We start from the raw sequence: 12,067 nt of genomic DNA, 5'->3' as shown, positions 1-12,067 counted from the left end.
CGAGTTATGCTCAGTTTTTTGGCGAAGTTGGACACACCAAGCTCAAAAGGTTGCCCATCACTGTTAAACTGTGCTACTCCTGATACACCAACATGAGGAAGTATGGGACTCCTGCACAATGTCACCATCAGAGTTCTATGTCTTACAGTAGATGTTAGATACCTTCCAGGGAACATACGTATTTTATTTAAAGGGCTGGCAAAACAGATAAATTCACAGGGATTGTTTCCTGTACAGTACGCGATTCTAGAAATCATTTACTCACATATTTTTTAACAGCTGGAGTGAGAGAAGCACCTCTGATTTTTCTAATTTGATTTCAAATATTTTTATGACTAAACTTTCAAATATTTGCATGGCAAGTAGTAGAACTTCCACACATAACTTAAATGAGATCTAATAAAAAATTGAAATAGTCAGGGTCTTGTTGGGAATTGGATGGCATACTTGGAGTAATTTTTATTAGTTCAGTGAAAGTATAACTTAGAATGGACAGAGTTAAGGCAAACGACCAAGGGATGGTGAAGCAACATAAGCCTATCAACAGAGGAGAACCATTGTATTTCCTTGACCTGAAAGGATTAACTGACAGATGATTGTTAGATCTGTGGCTGTTGGACAGGGAAGTCCCCAAACAACTGGCTATATAGAATTCTGGCGGACAACTTTTCTTTTAAAGATTTATTTCTTTAAATATATGTTCCAATGTCTTGTGACATCTGTTGTCTTTAATAAAAGTCAGCCATAATTTATATCATTGTGCCCTATGTATGGTGTGTCTTTTTGTTTCTGGCTGTTTTCAGCAAACTAAGGTTGGCCTAGATTTGGTTATCTTTAAATTTATTCTGTGTGGAGTTTACTGATCTTATTGGATCCATTGATTAATAGAGTGCTTTCCCCCACCCCATTTGAGAATTTTTCAACCATTATTTCTTCATATATTTTTCTATACTATTCTTTCTTTTCTGCCCTTTGGAATTCCAATTACATATATGTTGGATTTCTAGCTGTGTCCCACATGTCCCTGGATCTTTGTTGATTTTTTTTGTCCTCCTCTGTCCTTGAGTTTTTGTTTTTAAGTTCACAGAGTCTTCTGCAATCCTCAGTATGTCTTTTAAGCCCATCCAATAAATCTTATTTCAGTTATTGCACTTTTTATTTCTAAAATTTCCATTTGCTTTTTTAATAGTTTCCATTTATATTAATCTGCTTCTTTATTATCTCTATCTTTTCCTTTAAATCTTTAAACATGTTTTCTGAGTCCATTGTAAATCCCATCTAGATTGTCTTGAAGGGTGTGTGTGTGTGTGTGTGTGTGTGTGTGTGTGTGTGTTTCATCATGGACCATATTTCCCTGCTTCTCTGCATGCTTCGTAATTTTTTTATCACATGCAAGACATTGTGAAAGATATGTTGTAGGAGTCTATATTGTTTTTAAAACTTATGTTGAATTTTGTTCTGGTAGGCAGCTTAATTGCTGGTAGGTGATTCTGCATCTTTCAGGCTGGTTTTATTTATTTATTTATTTTGTAGGGCTGATTTATTTTCATTTTGTCCTTAGTCAAGGTCATGGCCTTGACTCTTAGATGTGGTTCTTATGCCTAATGTACAGCTTTTCTAGTGTCATGATGAAATGTCTGAGGAGCTTAGTGAAATCTTTATACTCTGGGTATGTTGTAATTCCAGTATATTCTGAAATTGTATACCCTCTATTATCTCACCCCTAATAGCACTCTTTCCTACCTTGCTTATTCTCATCCTCTGCTTACACAGCCAAGCCCTCAGCAAAGGACTGGGGAAAAACCATGTAGACTGTTGAGACTCTCCCTCTATGTAGCTGTCTTTTCTCTCATGCCCTGCCTCACAAATCCTAGCAGCCCCGAGCAATAATCTTGCCTCCTCAGCCCAGCAAGACTGTTACGCGCTTCATAAGTGCCTCCTTCCTGAGGTGTGGTTAGAAAGTACGCACAGGAAGAAAGCCAGGGGTAAGCATGGGCTTACTTGCTGTATTTATCTTTTTTTCAAGAATCCTATATAGTTCTGGTCTATGTGTTATCCAAAAATATGAAAAAAAAAGTTAGCTCATATTTTTTGTCCACTTTTATAGTCATTTATAGTAAAAGGTCAAGTTCAGAATCAATTATTTCATATAACCAGAAGCGGAATGAGTATTTTAATGTGAGTAGCATATGAGTCTATTTTAGGCATTGCTTTTCTTATCTAAGTACTCTTAAATTTTCTTTTTTCTTTTTTTTAATATATTTTATTGACTTTTTACAGAGAGGAAGAGAGAGGGATAGAGAGTCAGAAACATTGATGATAGAGAAACATCGATCAGCTGCCTCCTGCACATCCCCTACTGGGGATGTGCCCGAAACCAAGGTACATGCCCTTGACCGGAATCAAACCTGGGACCCTTGAGTCCGCAGGCCGAAGCTCCATCCACTGAGCCAAACCGGTTTCGGCTTAAATTTTCTTGCTTCAACATAAATCTATATATTGGTATCAAATTTCTTTACAAATTAAAATTCTTAGTGACACTTCACTTATACTGTAGCTGCAAGCTCTATGCAGAATAGCCTATACTTTAGACATGGCTTGATATCTTTATGGCCTATTTCTCTCATCAGCTTACAAAGAGCCGTGTTTTGTGTATTCTCGAGTTGGGGGCAACCGAACAGCCCTGAAGCAGCCTGTGGATAATTGTGACAGCACTTTGATGTTTGAAGCAAGGTTTGAGAGTGGTAATCTACAGAAGGTAGTCAAAGTGTAGGTTTTAATTATGATTATTTGAGGAGCTAGACCATCAACTGTTTATTAGTTTCTATATTTTGTACGTTGAAATGTTAGTATCCATCACTGAACTTAACTCCTTGAAGTATAGATGGTAATTAGAGATTATCTTGGGGGTGTGTATGAAAGGTTCAAATAATTTTGAGAATTATTACTTAACGTAAGCAGATTTCTGTATTTTCAGTATGCCAGTATGAATTGTCTCACACACAGACACACACACACACACACACACACACACACACACACACACAGTGCATGGTGCTGAGGAACAGAAATTACTTGGTAAAGAAAAAAGTCACAACTAACCAAGTAAGTTTGATATATGTATATATTATAAATAATACACAGTAAGTTATTTTAGCCTTTATATAAGTACTAGAGGCCCGGTGCATGAAAATTCATGCACTGGAGGGGGTTCCTCAGCCTGGCCTGCCCCCTCTCACAGTCTGGGAGCCCTCAGGGGCAGGAGGCGACCTGGTGATCAGGGTAAGGCGATGCCCCATCATACCTCTGCTGCTGCCACTGCCGGCCCTGGTTACCTGAGCCTCGAGCGGCTCTGGGTGGCTGGGCAGCCGCCATCCGAGGCTTGCCTGTGCCTCGGCCGCCCCTGGGCAGCTGGGCAGCTGACAGCTGAGGCTTGCCTGCAACTCAGGTGTCAGCTGGGCAGCCGCCATCTGAGGCTTGCCTGCGCCTCAGGCCAACCCTGGGCAGCTGCGGGGCTGAGGGGACTGGGGGACTCCGGAGGCAGGCGTGCGGAGTGGCTGGGCCCGCTTGGTGCCGAGCCCAGCCTTGCCATGTACCGGCCACCCCAGCAGGGCTGAGGGGACTGGGCACCGCCATCTTGTGGCTGTGGGTGCTGCCATCTTTGAGGGCGGGGAAGTCAATTAGCATATTCCCTCCTTATTGGCTGTGGGCACCACCATCTTTGAGGGCAAGGCCGTCAGTTAGCATATTCCCTCTTTATTAGATGCAATTCTGAATGACTCAGTATGGGAGATACAAATAGTGATCAAATATCATCCTCAAAGTATTTACAATTTTATAATCTGTTGGTCGTATTAATGTCTACTTATTTTTAAATGTTCTCAATAATAGTTATATCAGATCCCTAGAATTGGAATCTAATAGAAAACAGAAATATATATCTGAAGTAAAAAAGAAACATTGGACTTTAACTCAGTTTTAAGAACTTTTTAATCATTTTTTATAGGAAACATAATTGGAGTAAAAATATAATTTTTATCAAATCTCATTTTTATGTGCTCTCTTTAGTAATAATAAAAAGGCTTTAGAATAACGCATAGAAACAGTTTCACATCCAATAAAAGGAAATTTCAAAAGTTTTATCTTTTTCAATTACTTGCTATTTATGATACTAAATAAACATTGTCCAACCACCAGACCCAAAAAAAAACTTTCTGTGAATAGGTAAAAATCATTTTCCTTATTTATTTAAAACTAAATGTCATTTTTACATTTTTATGTGCTTTTTCCCCTTTCTTTCTTATGTATTAGGGCAGAATATGAATACCAGTTGACTGTGCGCCCTGACCTCTTCACAAATAAACACACCCAGTGGTACTATTTCCAAGTCACTAATACCCAAGCAGGAATAGTCTACAGATTCACTATTATCAATTTTACCAAGCCTGCTAGTCTTTACAACCGGGGTATGCGCCCACTGTTTTATTCTGAAAAAGAAGCCAAAACTCATAATATTGGCTGGAGGAGAATAGGAGAGCAAATCAAGTATTACAGGAACAACCCTGGGCAAGATGGGCGCCATTATTTCTCTCTCACGTGGACATTTCAATTTCCACACAGCAATGATACCTGCTACTTTGCTCACTGCTATCCGTACACTTACACCAACCTGCAAGAATACCTTTCTAGCATCAATAATGACCCAGTACGGTCAAAGTTTTGTAAAGTACGTGTCTTGTGCCACACAATTGCTAGGAATATGGTGTACATTTTAACGATCACTACCCCCTTGAAGAACGCTGACTCAAGAAAACGAAAGGCGGTGATTTTGACTGCAAGGGTACATCCAGGAGAAACCAACAGCTCGTGGATCATGAAAGGCTTCCTGGATTTTATTTTAGGCAGCTCACGTGATGCGCAGTTGCTTCGGGACACTTTCATCTTCAAGGTGGTACCCATGCTGAATCCCGATGGTGTGATTGTAGGAAATTACCGGTGTTCCTTAGCTGGACGGGATTTAAACCGTAACTACACCTCTCTCCTGAAGGAATCATTCCCTTCTGTTTGGTATACCCGGAACATGATCCACAGGTAAAATAAGCCTCAAATTGCCTCTCTAATTATTTAGTAAACCTGGGAGTAAGAATTTTGGCCTCACAATCCCACTCATGTTACTCTCCATTTTCTTAAGATAGTTTGACTATACCTACTTAATTTTCCCCCCATTCTTCCTAACTCTGCTCCTATGCCTTTCTGGCATTATGCCACTGGATTCACTAACCTTTCATAAAATAATGATACCGACTCTAGGACATTATAATGGCTTCGTGAAACTAATAGTTTGCATATCCCAAATTTGATTTCTTGCTAAAGCTGATGGTAGCATTGATGTTTACTTTGGGATCCTTGAATACCTTATATGTGAAAATTGATTACATCTCGTAGAGCCTTCTGGCACTAAGTTGATCATATATTGCTCTATGATGAGTCTTTTGATTAACAGGTTACATAATTATTTAAAATTTTCGTAAATAATATCCTTATTTGCCCCTAGAAAAATTAATAGCTTTAAATTTTCCAAAGAATTCAGAATAGTAAAATGCACATAATATTTAAAATTTTTGTTGAATGACTAGGTTAAGTGTATGGAGCTGGAGTTAAACATATCAGATTGGAATCCCCGTTACATCATTTGCTAACTGTGTGACCTTGAGCAATTTAAAAACAAACCCAGCCCTAGCCGGTTTGGCTCAGTGGATAGAGCGTTGGCCTGCAGACTGAAGGGTCCCGGGTTCGATTCCTATCAAGGGCCTGTATCTCAGTTGCAGGCTTCTTCCCAACTTGGGCCCTGGTCAGGGCGCATGCAGGAGGCAACCAATTGATGTGTTTCTCTCACATTGATATTTCTCTCTGTCTTTCCCTTCTCTTTCACTTTCTAAAAAATCAATGGAAAAATATCCTCGGGTGATATTTTTAGATTATTTAGATTAAAAACAAATCTAAACCTCAATTTTATCATATATAAAATGGGAACAATAATACTTACCTCATAGATGGGAGGATTAAATGAAGTTATTGTTACTAAAGTACCCAGAATAAAATCTGGAACATCGGAAGCTTTAAACGTATTTAGTGTTTCCTCAAATATAAAAAAAGAAAAAAGTTGTTAAAAAATATTGAGAATTAGAGTAGATTTTAGTATAAGGTATTAAAATATCTGTAAGAAAAATAGCCAAAGTGTTTCTAAAATGATGTAAACGAATATAAGAGACCCTAAAATCTTGTTTTACTTCAGAAGTAATAACATTTCTTTGGGAATTAATTACTTACAAGTAATGGTTTCTTTTGACTCACAAGAAACAGAAAGACCACTAAAATTGAGAAAATGTTGGTTTAAAAATGTACAGCCTATTTCATATTTAAGGAGCTCATATGATAATCTTGTTTTATAATCTAGTTAGTTCTCTAAAAACTTGAAATGTTGTTCAGTGACTTTATGTCAATCTGTTATTAGTTAGAATTTATTGGGCACCAAATGAGAAAGGGGCAATAAGTTAATACATGTAACTGACTTCAATATGAAATTTCACTCTAGTTTAAAGGATATTGTTTCTAATACAAGCTATGCTTTAAAAGTTTTGACTTTAGGTTTTAGTATTTTTGTTATAAAAGTACAGTAGTCTACCATCCACAATTTCACTTCCAAAGTTTGTTTCCCATAGTCAGCTGCAGTCTGAAAGTATTAAATGGAGTAATTCCAGAAATAAACAATTCGTAAGTTTTAAATTGCACACCATTCTGCGTAGCTTGATGAAATCTCGCCTTGTACCATCTGGGACATGAATGACCCCTTTGTCCAGCGCATCCATGTTGTATATGTTACCCTCCTGTAATGCACTTAGTAGCCACCTCATTATCACATTGACTGTGGTGGTATCCAGTGCTTATTTTAATAGTGGCCCCAAAGCACAAGAGTAATGATGCTGGCAATTTGAATATGCCAAAGAGATGCCATAAAGTGTATGCATATATAAGAAAATACACAGTATATATAGGGGTGGTACTATTCGAAGTTTCAGGCATCCACTGGGGTCTTGGAATATATCCCCTGCAGTTAAGGGGGAGACTACTGTAAAACATTTCATATTACTATAAAAACCATTACTAACATTTTGATATTTATCCTTCCAGATATAACAAATAATATATGAAATTTTTATTACTTAAGTAATATAATAATGTTATATAAAGTTTAGAATTAGGGGGGAAAGGGCAGCTCAGGTGGCGTGGCTCAGTGGTTGAGTGTTGACCTATGAACCAGAAGGTCACAGTTCGGATTCTCGGTCAGGGCACATACCAGTTGCAGGCTCGATCCCCAGTGTGGGGTGTGCAGGAGACAGCCGATCAATGATTCTCTCTCGTCATTGATGTTTCTATCTCTCCCTTCCTCTCTGAAATCAATAAAAATATTTTTTTTAAAAAAAGAAAGAAAAGGCCAAAATGCCCATAATTCTATCACCTTCACAACCACCACTTTTTTCCCTTTTGAAAGCCATCATCAATCAGTTGGGGGGAGGGTAAAGAGGGGCTTATTTTTTATTACTTTAATATGTATTGAATGCCTAAATTATACAAGCTAAGGATTTTGCTCTTAATAATATCTAATAATTTCCTTAAATTATTTATTGTAAATTTAGCAGAAAAAAAAAGTCAATTCAAACTTTAGGACCATTTTTCTCAAAATGATATTTACTCACCACATTAATCAAGGGTTAATTCATTGGCTTCAGCACCAAGTCATAAGACACTCAACTTTTAACAAATATTTTGGGTATTTGTGTACATAGCACTGTTCTGTATGACTTAAAGCATTCCCTGCACTTAACAAGATTCAATATCAAAAATATGAAAACTTTCCTCCGCAGTGCCAAGTAAATGGTACCAATATTAAGAGCTACAGGGGTTCAGAAAAAGGACATCTCTATAACCTTGACTAGTTAAAGAGGAAATGAGACATGAGGTCAGTCTTGGGGATGAGGGGTAGTATTTGCATTTACAAAGATGAAGAAAGAAGATATTGCAGTCAGAAATATCTATGTGAGAGTTAATGGAGAAAGATGGTAGAGAACTGTTTTCTGGGTACAACAAAAAGTCAGAATTACATACCAAATCCTGTTGGAAAAAGGGTTGGGAGTAAGGTAAATTTTGTCCTTTTTTAATGGAAGGCATTTGTATTTTATATATGGTTAATGGGAAATTATTTCAGACATTTAAAAATTGTATATTAATAATAATATGCAGTATAGATAAGAGAAATTGAAAACTAGTATGTAGGAAATTCTACTCATTGGATGTTAGACTTATAAATCTATAGTTACACCCATGAAAGAAAAATGCAGAGGTAAAATTTACTAACTTACCTTTTTCTTCTCCGTAGATTGATGGAGAAGCGAGAGGTTATTTTATATTGTGACCTTCATGGCCATAGCAGGAAAGAGAACATCTTCATGTATGGCTGTGGCGGAAGTGATAAGTGTAAAGCATTATACTTACAGCAACGAATCTTCCCACTTATGATGAGCAAAAATTGTCCAGATAAAGTAAGCACTTTTTAAGATTTTAACTTTTCTTTTACTAAACAAATGTCCACGTGAGACAGCAAAATGGAAAATCTTATTCAGTAAATTGACTTTTTATTATTTTGCCTGGTTTTACAGTTGACCATAAGAAAGCAACTATGTAGAATGTTTAGTAGCCAGTAGTTTAAAATATGAAGAAAATACCCATTATCCTGCCATTGTACTTAATGGTAAAAACAACAAACAAACAAACACACCTGATTGTTTTCCTCCTAAAGTCAAGAACAGGCAAGGATATTCACTCTTACCCCTTCAGTTCGCCTTTTCCTGGAGGTTCTAACAAGTGTAATAAGGCAAGAAAAAGAAATAAAAGGCAGACAGATTGGGAAGAAAGAAGTAATAAAGAGGACATGGTTGTCTTCATAGAAAATCCAAAGCAATCCATAAAAAACAAGTGACTTTAGTAATGTCATAGGATACACAATCAACCCACAAAAAACAGTTTAATTTCTATATACTCAAAATTAGAAACTAACATTAAAAACAATACCATTTACTGTAACTCCAAAAGAAATGAAATACTTGTGACTGCAAAGGGATAGCATAAAGGAGTTTTTTTAGAAGTGATGGGGTTGTTTTCTATGCTGATCATGGTATTGGTTACACAAATCTACACGTGTTAAAAATTAATAGAATGGAACACAAAAGTCATTTATTATATATTAATTTAAAAATAAAATGACAAAAACTTTGTAGATATGATATAACCATTTTTCAGGCAGCTTTCAAATGATCTTTCATATGAAAATAAAGCATCTTGCCCTAACTGGTTTGGCTCAGTGGATAGAGCGTTGGCCTGTGGACTGAAGGGTCCCAGGTTCGATTCCGGTCAAGGGCATGTACCTTGGTTGCGGGCACATTCCCAGTAGGGAGTGTGTAGGATGCAGCTGAATCGATGTTTCTGTCTCATTGATGTTTCTAACTCTATATCCCTCTCCCTCTCCATTGCTCTCTGTAAAAAATCAATAAAATATATTTTTTTAAAAAGAAAATAAAGCATCTTTATTCTGTTCTGAAAATCTATAACATTAATCTTCATTCCTAAATATGTTTAAGCCCCTTCTATAATATTTAGTCGTATAAGTACTTATCCCATCAGTATCAAGAATTATTCAACTGGTTTTGAATGTATATGTTATGTATAGCTAAAAAGTAAAATTTATTGCTAGAATTTAAGTCTGTAGTCCTTAGAAATGTAAATACGTCATTTCTATATTTGAATTACATATGAGTTATTTCCATTGGTCAGGAAATAAAAGCAGCTCCTGAAGTATTAGAGAGAATTACTGCTTTTGCACAACTACTTTTCCATTTTCAACCCTACTTCCTAAGAAAGACATTGTTGTCATTAAAAAGATGGGTCTCATTCATTTGCTTCTTTCCAGTTTTCATTCTCAGCTTGCAAGTTTAATGTTCAGAGGAGCAAAGAAGGAACAGGAAGGGTGGTAATGTGGAAAATGGGAATCAGGAACAGCTTTACCATGGAGGCCACTTTTTGTGGATCTACTCTGGGTAAGACCAAGTGTTCTCATTCATGGCTCTCAGAGCTTTAAACCAGAGACATTTTTAATGTAAGATTAATAGTGTAGATAGTTTAATAGTGAGCATTTTCTTCCCACTTAGATGCCTACTGATATCTAATCAATTCTATTAATTGGGATGAATAAACAAACTCCCACTATATGTACCTCTATTTCATCATTTCCCTTTGTCAGAATATGAAGTTTTAGCATGCAGATAGAATACTTAATTGGTTGTTTCATGAATTAAATCTTAATTGCTTGGTTGTTGTTGTTTTTACAGGTGACTAATGATTTCAGAAAAAGCAGTGCTCATACTTAAAATATCAAGATAGAACTGTTTTTAGTGGATTTACTATTTGTAAGGCAAATAGGCTGATGTTTTTTTAATTGGTTTGTTTGTTTGTTGGTCATTTTATATTTTAATGGAAGCACTTGGTTCCTTGAACTAAAAATAAGAGTGTTTTGTAGTTCCATTTAAGAAATCTTTTAGTCACATCTATCATGTCCTTACAATACTCCATATTAAGATAATTGTCACATGTTTAGAAAATGTATCAATTCAAAAAAAAGCTGGACATCTACACATAATTTTTGTCTATTTTTTAAAGCATCTTGAAACTGATAAAATATTATTGATGATGAAAACATTGAAATCATTACCCAGGTTTTTCTTTACATGATTATTAGGTTGTTTATAACTGGTAACCAAGTATTCCATAACTTTCTTATTGAATTTTATTCTGCCTTACAAGATAGATGGTCCATGTTAAGTCACCTTTGGTCCAGGTGGTGGAGGGGGAATAAAGGAAAGCTTTTAGCTGTTAAACGACATGCCCCAGAAAAGAAAATCCAAAGGACAGGATATGAAATCATATCAGATGTTTTGTTTATGCTTTGTTTTACAACTTAGGCCTACCTGATAAGGAAAAATTAAGTCATCCTCAAGGGTAGATTAACTTATTGATGTTTTAGGTAATAAACGAGGCACTCATTTCAACACAAAAGATTTGGAGTCAATGGGGTATCATTTTTGTGATTCTCTCTTGGACTATTGTGATCCAGACCGAACTAAGGTAAGCAAAGTCCATTTGGTAACACTCCAGTCTACCAGGTAACATAACCTGCTTATGGGACTATGGCAGCTTATTCCTTTTAATATCCTAACAACAGTGTTCAGGGTGTTTTGATAGTTGATATCCCAGTAGCTTTTGTTCCAGGAGTCTATAAATATTCAATTAATTTAATTAGGAAATAAAGTTATTTTATTATTAACTCATTTATTATTTTCCCCTAGTATTATCAGTGCCTAAAAGAATTAGAAGAAATGCAAAAACGTATAAACTTGGAAAAAGTCCTTGATGATTCAGATACCTCTTTGAAAGAAATTACATTGGAGTCTAGGTAAGTCAATATGGTGGAAGTAATGTAATTTGGTGTGCTGTTTTACTGTTACTTATAATATTTCTAGGATATAATTGTTGGTCTCAACTGAAAATACTGACTAAACGTGGGAAAAATAAATTTCCCATGCACAGTACTTTGGCCAGATCTCATCAAAACTTTATTTATTCATCTAGTCAACTAATATTAAATGAGCGCCTACTATGTATTATACATAAAAGACATATTCAAATTGTTTTTAATGCTGTCATTACCCACAGAGAACTGACACATTTTAAAAGATGTCACAAAAATACTCAAGTTAGTGAATAGTAAGTGCAAAATTTAGTGCTAAGAGAATGTTTTTGGAAGAAAAGAGGTACTAATTTTAGTATAGGTCCTATAGAAAAAGCAGAATAAATATTTGATTCTTCTCCTTTATAAATTTTCAGACTTTGAGTTAGTGCCCCTGTAACCTCCAGTGGTGACTAATAAGTTTATTTGCAGATGTAGAGTATTATTTTG

The 12,067-nt window shown here is 36.0% G+C and overlaps 1 protein-coding gene across 5 annotated transcripts in view; it reads left to right on the top strand.

The window, feature by feature from the left end:
- The window catches only part of AGBL3 (AGBL carboxypeptidase 3), a 61,740-nt gene that overhangs the window by 19,373 nt on the left and 30,300 nt on the right, over positions 1–12,067 (top strand). For 3 of the 5 annotated variants that reach the window (XR_008558133.1, XM_054726456.1, XM_028159055.2), the window contains exons 6-11: positions 2,631–2,769; positions 4,312–5,091; positions 8,438–8,600; positions 10,025–10,151; positions 11,135–11,235; positions 11,457–11,563. Coding sequence is in view for 4 of the 5 variants with exons in the window: in XM_054726456.1 (XP_054582431.1) it covers positions 2,631–2,769; positions 4,312–5,091; positions 8,438–8,600; positions 10,025–10,151; positions 11,135–11,235; positions 11,457–11,563 (1,417 nt within the window). In the remaining variant the exon portion in view is untranslated. Of the gene's footprint in view, positions 1–2,630; positions 2,770–4,311; positions 5,092–8,437; positions 8,601–10,024; positions 10,152–11,134; positions 11,236–11,456; positions 11,564–12,067 lie in introns of those variants that run through there. The other 2 variants (XM_054726457.1, XM_028159059.2) reach the window with 2 other exon arrangements.

Source organism: Eptesicus fuscus, chromosome 14 (genome assembly GCF_027574615.1).
Source record: "Eptesicus fuscus isolate TK198812 chromosome 14, DD_ASM_mEF_20220401, whole genome shotgun sequence".
In the NCBI taxonomy this organism is placed as follows: domain Eukaryota; kingdom Metazoa; phylum Chordata; class Mammalia; order Chiroptera; family Vespertilionidae; genus Eptesicus; species Eptesicus fuscus.
Note: the sequence above shows the minus strand (reverse complement) of the source record. Positions and strands in the feature narration are given on the sequence as shown.